The 27,444-nt window shown below is 35.5% G+C and overlaps 1 protein-coding gene across 17 annotated transcripts in view; it reads right to left on the bottom strand.

The window, feature by feature from the left end:
* Positions 1 to 27,444, bottom strand: part of LOC107981437 (protein unc-13 homolog A) — an 893,220-nt gene that overhangs the window by 304,213 nt on the left and 561,563 nt on the right. For all 17 annotated transcript variants that reach the window (XR_004345256.1, XR_004227182.2, XR_004227183.2 and 14 more), the window contains one exon: positions 4,030 to 4,073. Coding sequence is in view for 14 of the 17 variants with exons in the window: in XM_031927059.2 (XP_031782919.1) it covers positions 4,030 to 4,073 (44 nt within the window). In the remaining 3 variants the exon portion in view is untranslated. The remainder of the gene's footprint in view (positions 1 to 4,029; positions 4,074 to 27,444) is intronic.

The following is a 27,444-nucleotide window of genomic DNA, read 5'->3' as shown; positions in this document are numbered from 1 at the left end:
CATCTTGGGTGGGGTTGACACAAGATAGAGCAGCGTGGAAGGCTTGCGTAGATGAGGCGATGAACTTTCGAGTTCCAAATGCCATGTAAAAAAAAAAAAAAAATCTATACCTCTTTTGGACTTACAACAATTTCTTTGGCCGGAATACCATTATTTCGCTGTAAGCGAGTCAAACAAAACTTACATGCCGTTGCAATCAGAAAAAATAGCGAAACTTCGAAAACTTAACGACTTATTGATCATAACTAATTCCGAACTAATCTAAAAATAAGAGACAGCGCGGCATGCAAAATAAAATTGTCAGCAGGTCTTAATAAAATCGAAGAATGCGACATTAGAGTAAGAGAACGAAAAGATACATTTTGGCTCGGCTTACATAGAGCCAATGCATGGCTATTTCCAACAAAAACCACGAAAAACATTTTTATTCAATGTCAAGGTGCCGAGCAGTTAACGACATCACTGATCGGCGTCGGCATTCTAGAATTACTTGCTAGCTGCGCAGCTCATACAGCAAACGCGCAGCTAGTGGCATCCCAATCTTATTTATTATTTGAAAATACCACCGTTTTTGAAAACATTAAATTTAATATAATAAAAATATTACAAAAATCAGAGAATGAAAGCGAGAATACCGCAGCTATAGAAGCCGCGATAGAGACCGAAGCGGCTAACCGTGCAGAAAATGAGCAGAAAATAAAAGTAGAAACGCTAGAAGCAGGGTCAGTGCTCCGCAAAATAGCCAGCGAGGGAAATCTCAAACCATAAAGCAACCGAGTTCGAACTAAGAAATCTAAGCAGTTGGACCTCATGGTTTAACAACTCATTCTAAACCATCGTAACCATCGCAGTTTTCGCGGTGATAGGTTGGTTTATCGTTAAGCGACGATGCGCTAGCAACGCAGTCCCGCGGATAATTAAACAGCAGGAAAAACAATTAAAAATAGAAATATTAAGAGAAACGATCCGCGCACGCCAGCAACGCACGGAAAATACTGCTGAAACTACCGAGCGCGAATAACATGCAAAAATAAGAAACTACTATCAAACATTATGTGACTAACTACTCAAAAAGAAAACGAAAAGCCAAGCCCATAACAGAATAGACTGGAAATAATTCATACTAGTTTCAGAATTGTAATTATAAGCTAACTTTACATTTATTCATATCTATCCTCGTATTACATAGTTTTATAAATACACTATAATGTATTAATAACATTGTAAGGAGATCCAGGTATATCCTTGGACGAGGCCAAACGGCATTAGATCCAAAGGGACATACACAAGGCAGGGCCGAGTTCCGACACCACCAAAAGGGCTGAGACTGACGTGACCGAACGTCGACACCAAGCAGCGGAACACAGCGACAAAGCGATCAGGCCGCTTGGTCGGCAATTGATCGTAAGGACTGCGCGCAACTATATATAAGCGCGCGGCGATTTAAAAAGAGCAGTTACAAATTCACAACTCTAGCGAACAGAGCTCCCGCGAATATTATTTAAACGCTAAACGCAATTGTAAACGCAGAGCGTGATTGTGGTCCGCACTAACAACGCGACATATTGTTAAACTTAGTATTATAAAAATAAAAGGTAAGTGTAATTAAATTTACCACAAAGTGTTATCAATTAATTACCAGCTCCAATATTCCTGGCCAAGAAATATATGTCGCAGCGATAATCGAGTGATACCCACTTGGGTGAACAACCATACTTATACTGTCCTCCTGCTTGTACACAACAAGCAGGTAGTGACCGTACATCAAGAGGTAAGAGTCCGGAGATCATCAAGTAACACGCTGCTTTGAACGGGAAGCAATATAGCAACCTCGATAATCTCCTTAAAACATTAACTATAATCTCACATAAAACCTTGTAATATTTCAAATATTTTTGTATCTTAAGGAACTCAAATCAACGTAACGCAGCAGCGGCTCCGATATTTCTTTACGCAAAGCTAATAAAAAGATCTGATGCAACTCACACAACTAACACTTGCAGGGACACTCACACATACATTTACACTCATACTCACCCCATAGATACTCGCAGACAAACAATCTTACACACAATAAATTGAAAACGACACCAATTTTGTAAAGCAACAGCGGTTGCTAATGCTTAACAAAAACCACACACAAATAACAGAAACGCAAATCAACATCCTCACCCCCATACAATCAAAATCTCAATCATTTAGAAAAGTTTACAAATTCAAGACTGTTTTTTGCGGGCGATGTCGACGTTCGCCCACGCGTCCCGGACGTATCACGGGCGTAAGCCCATGGCACACCACCGTACCTTGTGGAGTGTTGCGCGGCCCAAAGTTGCTGATGCAGCACTTTCGCGCGGAGCAGTTCGCATACACGAACTGCTACCGGCCAGCAGGCCGGCAGATCACCGACGAAACTTGCCTGATAAGGAGCTCCTCTCGACTGCTAATGAACGAGAACTTGATCAAGTTGCTCTTCGTGTCCATCACCCGAGTACCACCCTCCGTCTGTAACACTCCTTTTGTGAACTCAGAACTTCAAAAGAAATAATAAAGACAATTATTCTTGGAAAACGCGAAACGTAAAACCATATTGGCACCAAAAAAGCCGTTTATGTGTTACAAGAACTGCCCACCTGTGCATGTACAGTGCCAATCGAATCAACTATTCCAGAGGCTCCAAACGATTTGTAAACATTAGGAGCCTCAAAAATTAAACACATACTGTTAGGCGTATAATTAAAATGCGCTAATACTTATAAACGAATTTATTATTGTAGATATCAAAAGAAAAAACTCACAAAAAGCACAGTAGTCATTGTAAATTTTAACAAGATCCGTGGGAAATATTAAAAAAAAATTAGCGATACCACGTATATAAGTCATTCTACGAGAAGTCGGACACTTTACGGTAAAAAAATCGCCGATTATAACTCTATTGTTTAGTTCAAAATCATAATAGAGATGAGAGAAAATGTTTCGAAATCTAATTAACACTTCCCATATAGCGCCCAATCTTTCGGCAATATTGCCTAGAGGTTGCATCGGCAGGTTTGGCAGATTTAAAAATATGGTAGGAAGACAATATAATCTTCTCGATATTGTCCAGCAATATTGCTGTAAGAGGTAATGTCCGTTTTTGGATTGCGGTTCCAGAAAAAAATAACAATATTGCTTAAAGATTATTTGCAATATTGTGTCAATATTGTAAAATAAAGGTTGATAAATATTTAATTTAAAAAATTATATAATCGTTTTCACGAATTCTCATGTCTATTTCGGAAGGTATCATTCGAATGGTACATCCCAAAACGGGCTCGAGAACCCTTCGAATAATTTTTTTAATTTAATTATTTTTACCTTCATTTTTTACAATATTGACACAATATTGCAAATAATCTTTGAGCAGTATTGCTGCAATATTGGTACTGTTTTCTGGACCCGCAATTCAAAAACGGACATTACCCTTTACAGTAATATTGCTGGACAGTATCCAGAAAATTCAATAATCTGCCTGCACTATTTTCAAATTTGACGATCTGCCGATGCAAAATTCAGACAATATTGCTCCAAGATTGGGTGCTATATGGGGTTTGACTGTAAAGAAGGAAAAGTAAAGTAGCTCGATGCAATCAAGCGCTGCTGGCGCGACTGCTAACCGAGCACTGACCACTGTGCTAGTTACGTCCATACAGACGTACTTAATAAAATTGGTGCAAATCCACGGAAAAAGCCTGACTTGTTGCAGACTGCACCCTCTCTCTCCAATATGTAACTGCACGTTATCTCGTGGCAAAATTCAGCATGATTTGCTCTCTTTTATTATAATACTTGTACATATACCTTGAATGAGCATACATTCGAATTATTCCTTCATTCATTAAAACAAATAGTGTCGTTATTTACCCAAAAATATCTGAATATCAGGTCAATATATCCTTCAATATATTATTCGACGCATCGTCGAATCAACAATATACATTGAGTTTTATAAAATTTGAATTATTAGATTATTTCACTGTCTGATTTACTCACCCATTTCCTCTACCTCCAGATTCACCACCGATTCCACTTCCATTCTAATTAACAAAAAAATATATATTTTATTATTACAAATGGATAATGTTACAAAAATATTAATACATTCCAGTTAAACGCTAGCTTTATTTCATAAGGATCTTTAATACAATGGTTAAAAAAGGAACATTTATTTGATTCGGTGTTTAAAATCACTGTTTATTCTATACGTAAAAGGCAGATAAAAAGTATCTAGTCCTGGATTTTTTTAACATGTGTAAGAAAAAGGCTTTTTCTCGCGCATCAAAAATGAATGAAAAATCAAGCTTTTCTCGGAGCGGGAGAAATAGCGTAAAGAAAAGTGTTTTTCTACTCGCTGCGCAAAAGTTTTTTAACATTTATATAGTTTTTTAAAACTTTAAAAATTTTACAATCTTTGCTGACTTTTCTGACTTTTAAGAATTTTAAGAGTTCTTAATTCTCTGTTTCTTAATTGCTATACACAAAAGGAGCCTATTTTTCTTGCCCTTGTCAAAAACAGTATGGCGTGCAAAAAGGGGGGATTGTAGACTTGGGTGATGATGCCCATATAGCACCCAATCTTCCAGCAATATTGTCTGAAGGTTGCATTTGCAGATTCGTCAGATTCGAATATATTGTACCAGGGTGATATATCTTCGGAAAATTTTCCTGCAATATTGCTGTAAGGCATCATGTCCGTTTTTGGATTGTATTTCCAAAAAAAAACAATGAGCATATTGTAAAATATAGGCGAAAAACACTATAGTTTATAAAATTAAAAAAGCTTTTTCAGAGACTCCCATGCCCTATTCGGGGACTCATCCAGATGATACTTTCCAAAATGGGCATGGGAGCCCTTGAAAAAGCTTATTTAATCATTTTAATTTAATGTTTTTCGCCTATGTTTTACAATATTACAAATAATCTTTGAACACTATTGCCACAATATGCTCATTATCTTTTGGAAATGCAATCCAAAAACGAACATGATACCTTACAGCAATATTGCAGGGTAATTTCTTGAAGGTTATTTAACCTTCGCACAATATTTTCGAATCTAACGAATCTACAAATGCAACCTTGAGGAAATATTGCCGAAAGATTGGGTGCTATATGGGTGCTTTTGGAGCAAGCGGGTGATCGGTCATCAGTCTTGCCGTCGAGTCTTCGGTGGATCGCGGCGAGTTCACGCGTAATGTCTGCCATGCTTTTCTGAAGTTCTGAGAATGCTGCGGTGGTTTGAGCGTTGCCTTAGTTGATGGCGCAAATATCGAGTGACCCAGGACAAACCCATTACGTCTATGGTCTTGTCCGCTTGCAATGCAAGTTTTGCCAGGTCTGATATCTGGTCTATTACTAGGTGGGTACGAACCTGCTCTGGAAGATGCTTCATGAATATAGTTCAGAGAATCAAGTCACTGCATTTCCCTCCCGCCAGATTTTTCCCGAGTGTATTTGGACCGAATATCCTTCCTCCACCACTAAATTGCTGTGATGCTTATTGAATCCCTCCGCTTCGGCTCCGCGTAACGGCGCCACAAAAACTGACTAGATGATACACACCTACAGTAATCGCTAGAACACGTGCGTTTGTGTGAGTGCGCTACTCACTGACGCGGTCCGCCTTACTTTTGTGTGTGTGTGTGTGTGCGTGTGTGTGTGTGTGTGTGTGAATACACAACAGTTTCTGTCGCGCGTGTTGGCGCGTGGCAGAAATGCGTCTGAATATTTACTGTTTTTATTTACATCTGCCTTTTTCCAACAATGAAATATTTATATCATTTTTATAATTTTATCTAGTAATATGTATATTTCTATCCACACATCTAACACCAATTAGTTTATTGATGTGATGTTACAGAAAACGTGAATATTCAATGGGTTACTTGATGGATATCATAAAGGTGCAAATTATATTTATATTATAACAAAAGTAATTATTTGCAAGTACTGCATTGTATTATGAATACCAATGATTCATAGTTTATTATTTACTAACCCTAACTCATGAATTCCCTATGCCATGCTACAAAGCGCAAACATTATCGACAATACATGTAATATTTGTTCTAAACAAAAAACATTAATTTCAAGCTCAAGCTCGAACTTAAACCCAATTACAATAATAGCCCCCAGAAGTGGGCGATGATCATATGCAACTTTCAGCATTGTATTAATAACAATGTCGGTGGCTGTGGTGGCTAAGGCGCCGCCCTAACGTTTCTTATGCTGAGGTTCGAATCCAAATCTCGGATTTTTTTTTCCTAGTTGAAGAACCGTATTTATTTAACCAAATTTCATTAATTTACGATTGATTATTATTGTTATGTATAATCGAGTTAAGGGTACATTGTACCATTTTATTGCATGTTTTAATTATCATAAAGAAATCGATACTTTAAGAAAAAGAAAATGAAAAAATTGATAAATATTTAGACACATAACTATATATATATATATATATATATATATATATATATATATATATATATATATATATATATATATATATATATATATATATATATATATATATATATATATATATATATATATATACACGCACACACATGATATGGCACGCGCAAATTTGTGGAGTAATAGGACAAGATTTCAAGTCTGGACAGTTTTGAATTCGCCATGTGTACAAACAGTAATTGCTCAGAAAAGCGCAAGCATTAACGTTCGTCAAAACAAGATACACATCAGTGTCAATTCTAGTCTGCATTAGACTACAGTCTATAATTATTTGTACTGTGAATATTTGAAGTTTTCAAAGTTATCGTTTTTATAACTTTTTATAAATTTAATCACATTGATTAATAGGTATTTTTTTTTAATTTGCTTCACTGTTTAAGTGATATCTTGTATTTTAACAAAATTATGTATTTTAAAGTTTAATTAAAATGGGAAGACGCTGCAGTGTAAAAGGCTGTCAATCCAGAAAAACAAAAACAACGCTTTTTAGTGCCCCGGATAGTGCCGATGAATTAAATAAATGGTCTGATCGGTTAGGTTTTATAATAACTGCAACGACTTATGTTATAAAAAACACTTTCACCTTGACCAAATAACAGCAGAAAAAAAAAATCGTTGACAAGGCTAGAAATAAAATAAGTACATGTAAAAACACTAACATTTTTGTATTAATATATTTATATACAAAATAATATATCAATAGATACAGTATCAAGTTTAATATATGTACGGTACGATTAATAGAATAGAATTTAGGCGTGCATGCAAACCTACACACGCACATAAACAGAAACATAGACAGAGCACGCATTTTCAACAATATGTTATGTTTCTTACGTCATTTAAAAACGAAAAAGTATTCGTTCACACAATTATCAGAAATCTATTTTTTTTAAGAGAATAAAATTACGAAATCAATAAGATTTTTCTTATTTTTACATCATTTTGAAATACGCGACGTTTCTGTTTGAGACTATTCTCAAATAAACACAGTTCTTGTAGTAAATCAAATTTGAAACGTAAAATTTTATTTTGCGGAGCACTTGAAATAATATGTTGAATATCTGCAAATTTTACGCATAATTAAGTGAGTACTATCATATTTCAGATTAACATTAAATTATTAAGACATAGACTGAAGCCAGGAACATTACTGTACGAACATGAGACATTTTTGGAGCCACCAAGAAAGGTGATTGAATTATGCAAAAGGCTCAATGAAGAAAAACATGAAGCATCTACTTTAGCAGCATCTACATGTGCCGGTATTCATGAAGCTGTATATATACATTGCACTTCAAGTACAGTAGCAGCTGATACTTGTAATGTGATCGAAAATACAGACGATTCACTTATTGAGAATATTCTTGAAGTAAGAAGTAAATTATCAATCTTTGTATTCGTAAAGGGGTCGGAAAGTCGATTTAATGACCTACAAGTTTTAATGATGTTCTTTTTATATTATTGATAGTTTTTACTCGTAAAATTGTTGTATGAAATTTAAACTGTAAAATAATACATAATTGTATAAAGGAAGGCAAACATATAGTGGATTTGAATTATTTGTTATAAACAAACATTTTTTTTTGCTTCATTATAATGCAAATTTTGAATTGACTTCATAACCCCTTTAAATTAACACTAATTTTAATTTTTAGTATGTATAGATGTATATTGTATGTATATGCACACATTAAATTAAATAATATTTTTTCTATGTTGCAGGATATGGCATCATTATCAAATTTAAGCAAACATGAATTTTGTTTAAATGAGAATTTGGTTGAAGTAAGAAATAGTTACAATGATGTACACACCGTAACATAAAACTTCAAATATCCCGCCCGTCGGCCATGACACTTCACATATAAGATGTAACATACCAAATAGGACGCCACCATTAAAACTGCGGATAACTCGCGACTCTTACACTAGGCGCGACGCGCAAATTTCAAAATGCACATTATACAAACGTCAAAACTCGAAAACTCGGGAAGCCCTAGAGAACCGTAGAATGTAGGATTATCACTCATATCTCAGGAGGCTATAGAACAACAAAATCGTGGAAAGGAGAAAAGCATAAGCAGCAATAAAACAGAGACACAAGCAGAGGACTAATGATGGCCTGGAGAAACCTCAACGCCGTCCAATGGCGCGGAGAGGGCGGCAGCACAGCACAGCCAGGTCAACGCACGCTCGCTACCGGCTTTGCGACGGACCTTTCCACTACCCCAGCCACCCACGCCCCCCTCCCTCAGGACCCAAAACACCATCAAGGAGGAAGAAACTGAGGGGAGATGCTTCAGAAAGAGAGAACATCAAGCAGACCACTTCAAGACACGTTCCGATCTACTTCTTATTTTTGTAACTGACAGTCGAATAAACGTTAGACCTAGTACATCATTCTAAGTCCTGCTTACATCCAATTCATTTTGTTGCTATTACCAAAGAGAATCCTGCTAAGATCAATTTCATTCTCTCACACACCTTTAGCTCGGTCGACGAAATATAGTCAATTCGAATGCACGGGAATAATATGGGAAGTGTCATGGCCGACGGGCGGGATATTCAAAGTTACATTGAACGGTATGTGTACATACTTATGTGTACATATGGCGGTCCTCTCCTACCACCACATGCGGCCCGAAGCGCCGCCTAGCGGAGCACCACGACGTGGCGAGCGCGAAGGGAGCTTATAAGCTTTGTCACTTTCGTGAATCAGTTACGGCCTGACTGCCGGGTCGAACAGACCTAGACATCTTGTACATAAATAATTATAATCTAGTCGCAATCAGCTCTCAGCATTGTCTTTATTCTTTGTACCTCGTCCGTTCGCCTTTCCCTACCTTATCTCTTATTAGGGAGTGTAGAAGATAGAGATCCAAACCAACTCAACTCTCTAAAGTGGTGACCCCGACTTCGAATATTCGCAATCCGCGAGTCATCGCGTGGCGCCATTTTGGACGCCGCGCCATTTTCGCAAAGCCTCGACCGCGAGTTCGCTCTCTTCAGAGCTCGCCTCGGCTTTCGCTCCCGGCGGCCAGCAGCCTTTCGCTCACTTCGAGCTTTTAGCTCGCATCTCGGTCTCTACACCGAAAAACACACGTCTTTTCCCTTTTCAGCCGCGCGATGACGCATTTTACTCTTTCAGACATCACGTCTCGCGCAGGCCACTTTACAGCCGCGCGACGACGCTTTTATTACTTTGACGATTTCACGTCTCGCGTCGGCCATTTTTAGCCAGCGACGACGCTTTTAATCAGGCTGCGGCCCACGCACAGCCGCAGAGGACGATTCTCACCAGTTCATCTACAGTCGGTGAGACCCTCAAACTCCGCAACATCGGTCGCGAGACCAGCGAGCAGCGGAGCCAACAATAGCGGGATCAACAATATCAGCGAGCATCGACGCGTGGACGCCGAACGTAGCGCCAGCCAGCATCATCGCGCGGACGCAAGACGCCTCTTTAGCCATCAGCAACGCACGGGCGCTGGACGCCGCGTCAGCCAGCAACAGCAGCAACAACACCAGCGGCGCAGCTAGCCTCGCACGCTACGGCCATCTTCACCATCTCCGGCGCCTCGCAGCTTCACCTCTCTCCCAGGGCTCCGGGTCGTCGGCCTCAGCATCAACATCATCAAGGCCAGCCCTGAGGGTATCCCCTATTTTTCAACCAGCATCACCGGCCAGAGGCTTCTGCGGACATACTTCTGGGCCCAAGTCCATCCAGCCAATAAGGACCTGGCGACTCTGGACCACCACCATCACCATCGTCCGCACCCTCGCTTCATCCGGGCTCAGCAGCCCTCATAAGCACAGGCGCCACGTCACGCATCCGCAGCCTCCCTTCCAGGCAGGGCCTCCTCTACAGGAATCTCATCATCGTTTCTCGGGAAGTCTGCCCTTGTCACTGGTGGGGGAGTAGCTGTGGCGGTCCCCTCCTACCACCACATGCGGCCCGAAGCGCCGCCTAGTGGAGCACCACGACGTGACAAGCGCGAAGGGAGCTTAGAAGCTTTGTCACTTTCGTGAATCAGTTACGGCCTGGCCGCCGGGTCGAACACACCTAGACATCTTGTCAGCTCTCAGCATTATTGTAGCTCTCTTTATTCTTTGTACCTGGTCAGTTCGCTTTTCCCTACCTTATCTGCTATTAGGGAGTGTAGAAGATAGAGATTTAACCTAACCATCCTAACTCTCTAAATACATACATGTTTATATTCACATAAAATTCAAGTACATTAATACTAGATGATCGTTTACTCTATAGGATGCACCATTAGCAAATGTAAATACATCTAATGAAGAAGTGCATGGAGCAACAGAAGGATTATATTTTTTGCTTGTACAAAAGAAAGACAGCATTCAATATCCAAATTCTTAATGGGCGTCAAGTCACTCTATTGAAAAGAAAATAATAATATATTCAATGATCGATACGATACCCAGCCCGTCTAGAGGTGGCAATGTTATTCCTATTTTAAAAAAGCAGGTTAATGCCAAGTGATACAGAATAAATTCGTACATCTTTTCTATTAATTTTTTTACTCACACTACAATACTAACAAATGCAGGCATTCTACTAATATTTCTGTTTAATTGTAGGTTATTGTTCACAACAATTTCAGACTCCAGGTAAGATTTTTTTTTTTTAAATAGATACGAATTTTTTTGAAAGAAAACCTGAAACTATTCAGGATTTCCAAAAAATGTTTAAAGAGATCGATGCTTGTCATTTTTGATTTGAGAATTTTTGTCAAGGAGGGCCATCAATAAATTACTTAAAAAATGTTAATGATGGAACTGCATATAAAGATGATGAGAGCGTCTTACACGAAAGGAGCGTAAACTGCGTGACCTCACAAAAGAATTAAATGAGGTGCATGCATCAATTCAGAATGTCAAGTAAATACATTTTGATGAGAAGTTGAAGACACTGTCACCTAATCTAACACTACAAAAAGAAAATCTGAAATTCAGTGCTGCAGTACTGAATTTTGTTGCTACTGAAACGGGTCACGAACTGAATTTCAGTAACGTAAAACATAATATTACTAAAATTCAGTAAAATTTGATGTGATCCGGTTATAATATTTATACATTTATTAGAAATAATAGTAGCGCGCTGCCTGGTTTTGCATATATTAATGTAACTTCTGCTCGAAGATGATGAGTACGTCAACCGGAACTCTTGTAGACGATGTCCAGGTATCTTTCAGAGAAAAAAATGAAATCCAGGTAGCACGCTCCATGGCTTTCGGTACGTAGATATAATTTATGCTCGAAGATGATGAATAAGTCACCCGGATCTCTCGTAGACGATGTCCAGGTGCCTTTCGAAGAAAAAAATTAAATCCAGGTAGCGCACTCCATGGCCTTCGATACGTAGATATAATGTATGCTCGAAGATGATATAAAGCAAGTAACCCAGGACCTCATCATCTTCGAGCACAATTAACATCTACATACGAAAAACTACTGCTCGCGTTGCCGACTTGTCACTTTTTCTTTCCTCGAACACCTGGACATCGTCTACAAGAGTCCAAACATTTTCCAAAATGTTCCAAAAATTTTCCAAAATTTTCCAATATTTCCAAACATTTTTTAAAGTCTGGTATAGTAATTATTTCTACAGAGCACGCTACCTATATATTATTATTTTTCTATCGTCAAAGACCTAGACATCAGAAAACAAAAACCACGGAGCGCGCTACTCAGGTCTCATTTTTTCATCCTTTGAACACCTGGACATCGTCTTCGGGAGTCCTTGGTGATAGGTTCATCAGTTTCACGCAGAACCTACGTGTACATACCGAAAGCCACAGAACGCATCACGTAGGGTTAATTTTTTCCTCCACTGAATACCTGGACATCGTCTTCGGGAGTCCTTGGTGACAAGTTCATCAGTATCGCGCAGAACCAACGTGTAAATAGTGAAAGCCACGGAGTGCAGCACGTAGAGTTAATTTTTTCCTCTGCTGAATACCTGGGCATCGTCTGCGAGAGTCCCGGGTAACGTGTTCATTATCTTCGAGCAGAAGCGTACATACAACCTAGACATCATCACCGTATGCCATAACCTCCAAGTTAGACCCTTCTGAGTTTATTTCGCTCTCTAATTTTTTTGTTCAACTTTAAGTACTGATAGTACTGAATTTCAGTTTACTTTTGAGCGATTGCCAATTCAGAACAGGTAGTACTGAATTTTGTTGCATTGCCATTTCAGTTCGCTTCATTACTGAATTTCAGATTTAATTTTTGTAGTGAACAGAAAATCAGGTATACAAATAATTTTTATATATTGTACTGTACATATAGTATTCTCATTAACTTTTTCATTTAACGCATTGCAATTGGTAACTGAAATTTTTCAATTATTTATGTACGTCTTATTACAGGTAACCTTAAGTAACGATGTTTAGCTGCTGGTAAAGTTTCCAATGCAAAAAGTCGTCGGTATACGCATGAATAAATTTTACTATATATGCTACTGTACATTAGAAGTTCTGCAGCGTATAATATGCTAAGAGATAATGGCATTTTACCTTTGCCAGAAAAATCTACAATTACAAAATATTTGCGCTCTTCGAATACAGGTTGCGGATTCGATGCTAAATTTTTTTAAATTTTTAAAAAGAAGAAGCAAACTTTGCCCGAAATTGCAAGAAATGGAATGTTGTCGTTTGACGAAGTTTCAGTATGAACTAGCATCGAAGTTAACGCCAAAACGTTAACATTTGATGGATTAGTAAATCATGGAAATAATGAAATTGAAGAACAAAGTATAAGTGAACAAGCAGACCATGCCTTCGGTAATGTAACATTCTGTTAATTTAGATCATGTTAAAGTTTCACTGAAGGGGTTGCGAAAGTCAATTAAAAATTCACATTTCACGGCACAAAATAGCAGACGAAAAAATAGTTTATTTGTTTATAAAAAATGATAACAATTAAATTATAAAAAAACCGCAAGATAATTTCCCTCATTTCTTTAAGTATCTATCATGTAACGAAATTTATATTTAATGCAACAATATTTCGTAGAGAAAACTGTAAATAATAATTGTCATATGATCGTGTGAATTATAAACTTACTGAAATGTTGATTATTACATAACGAAGGGCAACTATCTCGTCGTTTGCTGTTATTGAATGTTTATTATTTGTTATAAACAAATTAACATTTTAACGTCTGCCATATAGTGACACAAAATTCAAATTTTAGATTGACTTTCAGACCCATTCAAAGTTCTGTAGTAACTATTTATAAGGTTAAATAAACCGATTTTATACATTTTTAACTTTTCTAATTTCAGTTTTTACGTTCTCTTCGTTGTATTTAACTTTTCGTCAACCAGTTGGTATGTTTGGATCTAAGGGGATCACAAAAAACAATTTTTTTATCTGCTCTAGTTATACAAGCTATAACAGAAATAGAAAAAGCTGGAGGTAAAGTGCACGGTATTGTGTGCGATGGTGCTACTACAAATAGAAGTATGTGTAAAAGCTTTGGAATATCTGGGAAAATTGATGATGTCAAAAATATTTCCGAAATCCATTTGACGATAGAAGAAATTTTTAGCTTTCTCTGATGCTCCTCATCTTATAAAATGTATAAGAAACAGATTAAAGCAAAAAAAGTTTGAAGGTAAACGCTTTTAAAAATTTTAACAATTTTATGTTAGGTGATTTCTTTCATTACAACTGCAATAATTATTTTCATTTAAAATACTTGTACAATTTAGGTCAATGGTGATTCTGTGAAGTGGGCTTTTTATGAAGCTCTGTATTATCATGATATTCAAAGTAATCTTAGAGTATATCCAAAATTAACAGAGAATCACATCAAACTTGTACATGCAATAAAAAAGGGAGTTATTCTGGCAACTTAAGTAATATTTTATATTATTTTGGTCTGTCTTCTGCTATATTTTATTTATAAATGCAATAGTAATATTTTAAACTATAGGAATAGATCTCTACGAGCTCGTAGAGATTATTGTATTCCTATAGTGTGACGGCAGGCTCAGCCCAGGGATAAGAGAACAGGAACAGATAATTTGCCTGGTGTAGGCAAGTTACCGACCGAGTGGCGCTAGTAGCCAAATATAAATAGTCTACCTATGCGCGGGTAGATGGCGTACGCGCATGTAACACAGGGGAGAGGGAGCAACTCGGGTATATAAGGAGCCCCGGAGCCAGCAGCAGAGCATATTAATGATCTGGCTCTCAACTGAGTAACGTGCGAATGGTAGTACTCACTGCTTGCTCCGGTCTCCACCATACCTAGTAGTCCATGAGCCCCAGGCTGTCGGAGAGTATGTGTGCAGTCCACTCCATCTCCTATAGGCTGAGATCCAGCATCGCTTACAAATATTTATTAAAAGAATAAATGAATAACTCTTTACATAATATAAATAATATTGACCCTTTATTAGAACATCCTCTCCCATCCCCCTATCAGTTGTGTCATCGGTGCAGGATGGTAGTACCCTGTTCTTAGGTGGCTCAGCTGATCGTAGATTCATGGTGAGATGGTAGTACCTCATACATCAGTCTAATAGCTGCGTGGTTTACCTAAGCGTGCGGAGCGCGCGTAGTGGATAGACCCTACTCACCTCCTTCAACACGCGAACAGCTCTCCTCTGGTGGGTCTTCCACTTCAGAGCATAGGGAAGGCTTTTGTCCACTCAACAGATATTACCGGGTGGATCAGAGTTCGTCATCGTTCTTCGTATGTACTTGTCTCCTGATTTACTAACCTCGGGTCACGAATTCCTCGCGTTCGCGCTCTAACCCTTCGCGGACCGTTTCAATAGTTTAAAAATATAAGGAGCATTAGAGTGCTTAATTATTATTATTATATTAATATTTTATTTAACGCTATCTTAGTTCTTTAGTAACTCTGTAAGTGCAGGATTACAGTATTATTCACAATTGGAAAAACGTGAAAATCCAATTGTAAAATCCTTCGCAGGATGTGAGTCGACGAGATTATTCACATTGAAAATAAATAATTTATTTGATGCTTTAAATAGATCTTACCCTAAAGAAGGTATCTGAAAAACAGCAAAGATTTGGATGTGATTAATTTTTTTTAATTTTATTAACGATAGTAATAAAATTAGATATTTCATTAATAAATTATTCATACATTCCAGACTCTTCGAGAATCTATAACTTGGCTTGATATGTGGGGACGTGAAAAAGAAAGCGATGATGACTTTTTAACTGCATCAACTGCAGAAGGTCTCCGAGTAAGGTTGCATTCGTCTTTGCAATTAACGATTTATTTATTGAAATATTGCGATTTTAAATACGTTTTAACTAATAAAATAAACCAAGATTGCCTAGAAGTTAGTATAAAAAAGGTTATTATTTAATAATTAATAATAAAAACATACGTTTTACAAAGAAAGTCAGTATTGCATCGAGTAAAATTATAAAAGTGCATTATTTAGTTTTATTTTTAACAATTCTTTGGTATTATACGTCAAGCAAGATGTCAAAATGATCATCCGACATTTCTAACATTCATGCAACTGTATCATTTGCTTTCGGTGTATAAAATATTAAGACCGCCTAAATATGGAAATTGCACCGTAAGGGAAAAATTGCCCCAATAATAACATTGGATGATTTTTAAGCAATTTTTAACAACAACACGAAAAGTTATAGGCAAGAATATTTACAAATATGATCAGTAAATTATGTTAAAAAGCGTAATGTTAATTTTTTGTACGAATAAAAAAATAACGTTATGCACATATAGAACTAATAATAATATATTATCTTTAAAAGTTTATTTTAAATATCATATTTGAAATTGTTACAGAAAGCAGGGCATTCAAACATTAAAAAGTAGGATTGAGGGGTTAATAGCAGATAGGGAATGGGAATGTAATCAAATAATTTTGCTGTGATGTGATAAATAAAATTGATAAATTGTATCATAAATAATCGAATTCAAATGAATAAAAACGCTTATTTAAAACTTGATACAACGACAGTTATTTGTAGTTCTTTGCTAGTTCATATTTCGTTTCCTGCAAAATGTTTCAATTAATTAGTTGTAATTGAGTGAGTTAAAGATTTTCAGTACAGTTACGTACTTTTTAATTAAACATAAATGTGTAAATTACAATAATAATCAATCGTAAATTAATGAAATTTGGTTAAATAAATACGGTTCTTGAAGTAGAAAAAAAATCCGAGAGCTGGATTCGAACCCCAGCATAAGAAATGTTAGGGCGGCGCCTTAGCCACCACAGCCACCGACATTGTTATTAATACAATGCTGAAAGTTGCATATGATCATCGCCCACTTCTGGGGGCTATTATTGTAATTGGGTTTAAGTTTGAGCTAAAGTTTAAGCTTGAGCTTAGGATTAATGTTTTTTGTTTATTACAAATATAAGATGTATTGTCAATAATGTTTGCGCTTTGTAGCATGGCATAGGGAATTCATGAGTTAGGATTAGTAAATAATAAACTATGAATCATTGGTATTAATAATACAATGCAGTACTTGCAAATAATTACTTTTGTTATAATATTAATATAATTTGCACCTATATGATATCCATCAAGTAACCCATTGGATATTCACGTTTTCTGTATCATCATTTCAATAAACTTATTGGTGTTAGATGTGTGGATAAAATATACATATTATTAGATAAAATCACATGATATAAATCTTTTATTGTTGGAAAAAGGAAGATGTAAATAAAAACAGTAAAAATTCAGACGTATTTCTGCTGCGCGCCAACACGCGTGACAGAAACTGTTATGTATTCACACACACAAGCAAGGCGGACTGCGTCGCGTCGGTGAGTAGCGCACTTACACAATCGCACGTGTTTAAGCGCTGACTGTAGGTATGTATCATCTAGTCCACTGTTTCTGTGGCGCCGCTATACGGAGCCGAAGCGAAGGGCTTCAATAACTGTCACAAAGAGTGGGGGGCAGTCGGTTCACCTCTTTAGCTTACACTATGGTTCCACGTAACAGGCGTCGGAGTTTTGTCTCGGTGCTTTGCACGAACGTCTTGATTATACGTTGTTTCACGGCGTCGTATTTACCTTCTTCCGGTGATCGTTCCACGATGTCTGCGAGGTATGGGAGCATGGTTTGGTCCATGTTTACCACTACTTGTCTGAATTTCGTGATGTCGGATGTTACGTCTTGCAGCGCAAAGGACATTTCTACCTGTCCGAACCAGAGATTGGAATGTTCTTCCCAAATAGAAAGTAGTTTTAGCGTGTTTATCGTTGAAACTTCATCATCCGCCTGTTCTGCGTTTGTTCGAGCTACGTTTAGGCGTGTCTGCAGATCCTTTAGATTGGCTTGTAGATCGGCCTGTTGATCGAGGAGGATCTTTGCCTGTTCAGCAGATAATGTTCCGTTTTGTTTGTCCGGCATTTTGATTTAGGGGTCTCCAATGTAGATATTATCGCACGTCGCTGGAAAATAATGCGGGATAACTCACAGTCGTTGAATAAGATGAACTTTATTTACAAACTTAGGATGAATACAAAACACTTTACTCTAATTGATTAGATATAAGGCAGAGGTAAAAGATGGCTACAGCTGTAGCGGATTGTCAAAAGCACGTCTGGACCGTTTAAGCGCTCGCGTCCAAGTGAAGGGTCAGAACAGCTTGCGCAGTACGATGACTTGCTTGCGCCGTCGTCGGGAGATGGCGTCTGGTTTAGCGCTGTCGGGTTGTGCGGAGAGGTGGCGTCGGTCTGCGTTTGTTGTAGGTGAAGCCTCCGGAGCCGCCACAACTCCACTGCATGAAAATCTGGGAGGCGCTGGTTGCCAGCGGCTCGTACCGCGGGTGCCCGACACTTTTTTCAGTGTCGTATCCGAATCCATGGCCTTCACCTTTTCTATAACTACGACACTGTGTAGCAACTGCGCCGAAAAATATCGAGATCTTCGTGCAAGAAGGCCGTATTTGGGCGGTGGCTTTAAGAAGACCGTATCTCAGCCGCGACTTGAAAAAAGCGACGTCATTTGTAGCCCAAATATGATTAATTTTCTGTAATTTTATTCTGATTATAGTCCCGCATGTTTTTAATAATTTCGATATATAACCAAATTTCAGAAAGTCAATCACATCTGGACTAGAAATGACATAGAAATCTCAAAAATGAGCTCGTGCCAAGGTACGGGTTTCTTCGAGCTGCGGCCGAGTTACGGTTTTATTGAAACTGCTGCCGAGATAAGGCTTTCTTCTATTTAGGTGTCGATATACGACAACAATATTTACTTAGAAGCACACTACAGTAGACAACCGCGTCGCAGTAGCAACTGCATCTCGAGGTCGTTTATGTCGAGGTTATTTCTTCTAAACTTTAATAAAACTCATTAAAAGTATATGAAATCAGTTTAAAAAACATCTTTTACAAGGTAAAAACTTGGCAATCATAAATTTATGTCCATCCTCACCAATCTGTATCTTAGTATTAGAATTATAATTTTTCCTCCATCAAGTTATGAAATCCTTAAAGATATTGTCCACTCCCCCATCAAACACACTTTCAAGGCAACAGATCAGCAGTAGTGGAAAACGTAAAATTGTAGGCCTACTATATATTCACGGTTTTTAAAAACAGACCAGTAATGCATTTAAGGCTCTTAACATTAAAACTGTGGCGAAAATAAACAGCCAGATCAAAAATATCATTATAAAAGGCAAAGACAAGAAAGAAAAAGATCTCGAAAACAACGTCGTCTATAAAAACGAATGCAATGACTGTTCTGCTACGTACGTAGGCCAAATAAAAAGGAATGTGTGTATACTTATGAATTAACATAAAAAATCGAATAATACTGTAATTTTCGACCAAATCAACAATTTTAATCACACTTTTAATTTCAAAAATTTATCACATTAAAGACAGAGAGATCAATTTAATGAAAGACTAGTTTCCGAAATGCTACACATACACTTACAAGAAAACGGAATAAATACAAAGGACGATACACAAAATTTAAATACAGTATACACACACCTTATACACCAGCTGAAAAGAAAACAAACATGAGTCATGCTCTGACGTCAATAGCGGAAGAAATTGTCAACACGGCCGCTCGACTCACTTCTCACTGCTCAGCGCTATATAAACACGACGAAAGTCTCGACTCGCGCGAATTAGAATCGAACAGCTTAAAGAGACACAGGAAAGCGCCTTCTCGAAAATTTTATACCGAGTAATTCTCCATAATTGTAAGTTATTTCTTGTTATACTGTACAAACATTATACATCAATTTTTAAATATATACAACTTTTCACATCAGTCTCCTGATGAGGGCAGCATTGTCCCTCGGAACGTTAAGAAAAGAAGAGGAAATGTTATAGAAAAAATGTTCTTGTTTCAGGAAGACTGATACAGCCAAATCAATATTTTGATCACCACCGAGGGATATCATCGGATAGAGGAAAACTTTCTCTAAAAATATTTTCATATTCTCCAAAGTTTTTCTGTATTTGAATAGTTTTTAAAATGTCAAGTGCTTAAAATCAGCACACTCACACAAATTATAATAATAATACTAAGAAACAAATTAGTAAGGATGTACACAAAAATTATGGTTGCCAACTATATACATTGTAAAAGAAGTTTTTTAATTACGACAGACACTCATATTATAACCTATAAAACTAGCCCGTTTATTTTCGCTCGTGGTATATAAATGGATTGCAGATCTCAGACTATTAGTATAAAATAAATTTTTGTCTGACGCCAAAAGAGATAGCCTGCGCCTACGCCTTTTGGATCAGTTGTTTCGCGCAAAGCGCGTCTAAAGCCGCTAGTATTGAACAAATTTAAAATAATAGAAAACAATTTTGAGGTTAATATTATTAAGTCTACGTTATTTACATAAAAATTTACGTAAAAACAACAATAGCAATCTTAATAAAGTATTGCTATTGAGTATCATAAGTTATTTCTGTAATATTAACATTCGATGCTGTTTCTGATGGTATAAAAATTACAATAGGCTGACAATGACAAAAAATATAAAATAGTTGAGAGAGAGAGAGAGAGAGAGAGAGAGAGAGAGAGAGAGAGACTATTTTTGAAATTGTCGAAATCAAGTGGCGCGGTAGCGCCACGAAGGCGAGTTTGGGAAGCAGACGAAGCTTTGGCGCCCGCGACACTATTTACTTCTATATTGGTATCCGAGATTTTACTTTTAAGAAAAACGATACTTTCCATAATTGTTTCCAAGTAAATTTTATATATTATTACATTCATGTGCTAATCAGTGATTTTTAATAGAAGTTGTCAAAAAAACGCTATCATTCATATAATATAAACAATCTTGTATATGATTTGCTCAAATCATTATCTTTTTCTCCAGTGTGAAAGGACGGTGAAGTTAGCCGCCTCCAGTGTGAAAGAACGGTGAAGATAGCTGCGCATAAAAAATGATAGGGAATTGCTTTTCCACCTTTTTTACATATCCTCACATTCCTCATATCATTGCAGGGTTACATACAAAATAATATTATTGCGGCGTCCTATTAAATTAAGAGTTTATATTATAGGTATAAAAATCATTCAAGAGCGGTGTCTAGGTGTACAAGATTGCCGGTGATGAGGTCTAGGTAGTTCGCCCTGTGGTTTTTCGTGTTTAGGTGTAAAAATCATTTGAACGCGGTGTCCAGGTGTACAGGGTAGTCGATGACGAGGTCTAGGTGGTTTACACCGTGGTTTTTGGTGTCTAGGTGTAGAAATAATTCAAAAGGGGTGTATATCAGAACAATTAGTGATTTCATGTTAGTGATAAAAATGTTACAAAAAAGCTGTGGTCAAAGGGTTAAAGATGCTTATATTTTATTTTTACGACGTCGAATGTGAAATACGCAAAAAAATTTACAAAAAAGGATTATAATCTCTAAAAAAAATTAACTTTTGAAAAAGTAAAAGGTTAGGCGAGTTTGATATATTCCTCAACGAAATTACAGATTTATCCGATGGGCTATCAATTTTTTGCATTATGGACATAGAATCAAGAATAGTTTGGTGCATGTGTCTAGAGCTTCCTATAAATGTTGGGGACAAAACAAACAAATTACCTAATCTTTCGTTATTAGCAAAATTTTTATTATTGTTAAGCGCACTTTTTGTTAGGTGATCAACAAAACCTTGATAAAATTCTACACGTAATTTTTTCTGATTATATCTTTAAAAGTTTAGTCCACAATATTCTAAAATGATATAAGCTTGAATAATATACTGTTGAGTTACTCTTCCTTAATATAAAATAGGACTAAATTTTGACATAGGCCTATAAGCTAATCGATATGAATAATATTGCAAAGGAGACATACATTTATCCTTGTTATGATTTTGTTTGAACATTGGAGTGCATGCTATTGTTCCGTAAAGAAACACTATAGGGAAAATCATAGGATCTATGTAAAAAGATAATTTATTCAAAAAAGAAGTTAGACCCATTTCATTTAGGGGTTTTCTCGGATAAACACAAAGATTATAATGATTAAGTTCATACGGGCGCAGGGAAGAGTAAAAGGGTTAAACACACTCGGACGCGCGCACTGAACTTTTAAAGCCGCTGGGGAGATTCAGGGAGAGAATTAGTTGAGGAAATTTCTGCACCAGCGGCGAAACTTTTTTTATAGTATATATATTTTTCTTCATCAGAGAAAAAAAAAGTGCTCTTCTATTTACCTCATGGGTGGCGTAGAAAAAATAGAAGTTTTAACATAATGAATAATACTTTTTACTATAAATGTTGAATAAAGTAATTGAGGGGGGATAGGGGGCAGAGGGGGGGGGCAACGAGGGACGGCGAGGGGGGGGGAAGGGGGAACTAAATCTCACCTTGGCTCAAAGCAACTATATATATATATATATATATATTAGAAATTAAAATGTTTATCTTCGATTTCACAGAGAACCACTTTATATATATATATATATATATATATATTTTTGTGTCCAATTGTTTTTTTAAGTATAAAATAATAATTTGTTGTGCTGCAAGATAGTATTTAAAGTTTACAAATTTATGATGACTCGAAAGTTTAAATATCAATACTAGATTATTGCGTACCTATAATTTACCAATTGATATTCTTATTCTTTGCAACAAACGTATTTCCCCTCCATATTGAGAATTATGTAGATACTTTTCTAGTTCCTGTAGCCATCTTTATGACTATTTTTATAGTTATTGGATATAATAATTTAATTTATAGGCAAAGGTATAAAAGTTGAATATTCATTTCCATCACTTTTTAATTTAAATTATATCATGGTATGTTGCTACAAGCCAAGCCTTGTACTTAAAGCTAGGTAGTTGCGTAACTTTGTTGGTATTAATAGACATAAAATGTACTAGGTTATAAGTGTCAAATTTGCATATAAAACCATTTTCCATATAGCACCCAATCTTCCGGCAATATTTCCTCAAGGTTGCATTTGTAGATTCGTCAGATTCGAAAATATTGTGCGAAGGTTAAATAACCTTCAAGAAATTTCCCTGAAATATTGCTGAAAGATTGGGGTATATATGGGAATTCCCATATAGCACCCAATCTTTCGGCAATATTTCCTCAAGGTTGCATTTGTAGATTCGTCAGATTCGAAAATATTGTGCGAAGGTTAAATAGCCTTCAAGAAATTTCCCTGCGATATTTCTGTAAGGCGTCATATCCGTTTTTGGATTGCATTTTCAAAAGACAATAAGCATATTGTGGCACTATTGCTCGAATATTATTTGTAATATTGTATCAATATTGTAAAATATGGGCTAAAAAGACTATAGTTAATGAAATTAAATAAGCTTTTTCAGGGGCTCCCTTACCATATTCGGGGACTACCATCCGAATGATAGTTCCCAAAATGGGCATGGGAGCCCTTGAAAAAGCTGTAATTTATTTGATTATTTTAATTTAATGTTTTTCGCCTATGTTTTACAATATTGCAAATAATCTTTTAGCAATATTGCCACAATATGCTTATTGTCTTTTGGAAATGCAATCCAAAAACGGACATGATGCCTTACAGCAATATTGCAGAGAAATTTCTTGAAGGTTATTTAACCTTCACACAATATTTTCGAATCTGACGAATCTACAAATGCAACCTTGAGGAAATATTGTCGTATGATTGGGTGCTATATGGGAAGTAACCTTGCAATGAAAAAGCGCACATTTCGGTGTGTGGCAACATTCCCTATTGGTTGCTGCAATGTTGTTCTGAAAAGCACTAGCAATATTGCCGAATCTAGCTATTCTTGCAATGCAATGTTGAGGCAATATTGCCAAAATATCAGGTGCTATAGGGGAACTTCTTATGGGACATAAACTACAAACCGGATAGTCCCCTTTACATTGCTGCATAGTAAAAATGGTACAAAATCTACCCAGAGTACTTAAGGACGAGAAATTGAAAAAAATACTCAACCCGTATATTTTAGTACCTACCCTGCTAAAAATATGCGATTGAAATCGATGGACAAAAAATGAATCGATTCCGAGTCTATATCTTAATCCTGCGTTTTACATTTGAAAGCGATTATATTTAGGCTACTGCGTGTGTAATATATTGATGGCATTAAAATCGATTTAAAACGATAAACTAATATCGATTAAACCGGATTAGAATACATAAGTATTAGGATATTCACTTAATCGATTCAATGCTTATTTAAATCGGAACCAATATATCTGCGTTCACTAGAAAAACGGTTTTAATGATTTTTTATATCTAGAATAACATTTAATATTATTTAATCGTACTGTATTCAACTGAATTCAACTATGCAATCGTTTTTACTGACGTGTGTATCGTGGTGTTAATCGATTTAAATTGACATTCATTTTTTTTAATCATGTGCCGTTTAATAAAGTAAATCGATTTTAATAAAGTATTAATTCAAATCGATTGTAGTTAATAAATCTATTCTGTCTTCTACAGAATTTGACCTTTCTTATATAGTAACAGAGAAGAAATCTTTTCACTTGCGAGTATGAACATTTGAAGCGACACCGAGCGGTTATATTAACAAACATAGGGTCGATTAAAATCAACTAGTTTTGTAATGAATTTAATCGATTCTAATCGAAATATAAAGGTTTTTTTTCATAAGGAATATTACAAAACTTTGATCAAGGTCACTTAAAATGTTATCAAAATTATTTGTAAAATTAAACTAATTTAATATCGACTAATAAGTTGATTTATATTTATTAAAAGAATCCCAATTGAACTGCATTAAAATAATCATCGCATAAAAGTCGATAAAAATATCTTCATTTTGATATTTAGATTGCGATTGAAACCGATTCACATCGATAATTTAAAACGTCGATTAAATTAATCTAGTATTTTTAACAAAGATTTTTTTTTGGATTATTTTAATCGATTGACGGATAATTAAATCTAACCGTAAAAAGGTATCAAGTTCGATTAAAAATTATATAAACGAATTACCTTATGAATTAATTCAAATTTATTGATAAAATCACGAACAAATCATATTAGAAAAATGATTATTATTTTTATTATTCGTAAGAAAGTACCATTCGAACAGATTTATATATACTGATAAAATAACAATTAAATGATATTGCAAGAATAGTATTCGTTTTGGTTATTAAAGTCTATTAAACTATATTCAGAGCTATTCATAAAACTAGTATTGGGATCGATAAACTATTTAATAATAAATAGTGATTTTCAAATCGATTAAAATAGATTGACAAAATAACATTTAAATGATATAACAAGAATAGTAATTGTTTTTGTTATTAAAGTGGATTAAAATATATTCAAAGCTATTCATATCACTATTATTAAGATCGATAGACGATTTAGTAATGATTAGAGATTTTAAAATCGATTAAAATTAGCGAAAAAAATTACAATTCAACTGCACTAAAATAATTACTACATAAACATCGATAAAAATATATTAAATTTAATACTTATTTTTTGTATTAAAACCCTGATAGAAATTGACCGATTTAAAATGGTGAAAAAGCTAAGAACTTGGTAGTTTTATTACGCGGGAAAATTTTACACAGAAATTTTTATCACAAGTATTAATTTTACTTAACTGCAAAACTTTATACGAGCATACAATTTATTGTTATATCATTTTTACAACAATGCTTAGAAATGTGTGTAAAGTTTGGCAGTTGAGTAAACTTAATCCTTGTGTAGAACATATCTAAGTAGAATTTTTTTGTGTAAGAAAATTAATTTGTGTAGGGTATTTTTGTGACTCGTATGTTCGGCCCCGTATAGCACCTAATCTTTCGGTAATATTGTCTGAAGGTTGCATTGGCAGATTCGTCAGATTTGAAAACATTGCATCGCAGATTATGGATATTCTGGATACTGTCTAGCAATGTTGCTATAAAGGCTAATGTCCGTTTTAGAATTGCGTTTTCAAAAAACAATAACAATATTGTAGCAATATTGCTTGAAGATTATTTGCAATATTGACACAATATTGCAAAATATAGGTAAAAAACATTAAAAAGACAATCCCCATATAGCTCCCAATGTTTGGGCAATATTACCTAAATGTTGAATTTGCAGAATGGCCAGATTAGATAATATTGTGGACGGATTATATAACCTTTATAAATTTTTTAGCAATATTGCTGAGGACCAAAATGTCCGTTTTTTCATTGTAGTATTTTTGCGGAAACCCCTACAGCATCCAATCTTGCCTCAATATTGCATATCCAGATTGCAGAACATTGAATATAATACTGCTGCAGCCATCAGACAACAAATAGAACATGTCACTATCATAGCTACAATGTTGAAAAATTTTGCATCAGTACAAAAATTTTGTATACTAATGCGAAAAATGTTCAATATTATTGTAATGTTAGTGAAACGTTGTTCAATCTGATAATAATGTTGGGTGCTTTAGAGGTTCCCGCAAAACGATGCAATGAAAAAACGGACATTTTGGTCCTCAGCAATATTGCTCAAAAATGTATAAAGGTAATAAATCCTTCCACATTATTATCTAATCTGGCCAATCTAGAATTTTAACATTCAGGCAATATTGCCCAAAGATTAGGTACTATATGGGTCGTGTGTAAGACTCCGTGTTTTAGAAAACTTTAATAAAAGGTAAAAGTGAGAGCCAAACCAGATGTAAATTAAAATTATAAACAAATATATTTTTTTCTTGGAAACGTTTCATCCATGGTGTAGAACCTTATCAAGTCTTTAATAAACAAAATAAAATACATAGAGTTATTATCTGTGCATTATAACAATTTTACCAGTGCCTTTAAAATATATACTATTCGCTAATAATACTAAAAATACTAAAAAAATCATATATTTAATATTACTACACTATTGTCAAAAAAGATTTTTGTCGATAAGAGACCAACGATGTATCTGTCACATGTCTCGCAAGTCTATAAAACTAAAAGTATATGCTAGTAGCCGAGCTACGACCGAAACAGCTGAACATTATCGCACCTATATAGATATACACATGCATAGGCTATAGATGTGGATAACTATACAAACTAAATAAATCGACCAAGATACGTATCGTTTTTCAATTCAAATTGAAAGTTATGTATACGACACGACTACAAAATTAATGTAACAAACAAATTAATATTTTATTATAAAATTGTTTAAATTCATATACTAGTAAAATTTAATAAATGTTGAAAGTCAGAAAATTATGTTCAGAAAATTAAGAATTATTAGAATTGTATGGTATCGGGCAGAGGGAAGAGCCATATAAGACTTTAAAAGGACTTGAGAAGGCTATAATATAAAAAAAAAGAATTCATTTAACAACTTTATTACTCTACTATATTGTTTACTAATAAATTGGAAATCTTCTTATTTGTTAATAGAATGTTTATTCATATTGATATACAAACTTTTGAAAATTAT

Source organism: Nasonia vitripennis (assembly GCF_009193385.2).
Source record: "Nasonia vitripennis strain AsymCx chromosome 3 unlocalized genomic scaffold, Nvit_psr_1.1 chr3_random0009, whole genome shotgun sequence".
Taxonomy (NCBI): Eukaryota; Metazoa; Arthropoda; class Insecta; order Hymenoptera; family Pteromalidae; genus Nasonia; species Nasonia vitripennis.
Note: the sequence above shows the minus strand (reverse complement) of the source record. Positions and strands in the feature narration are given on the sequence as shown.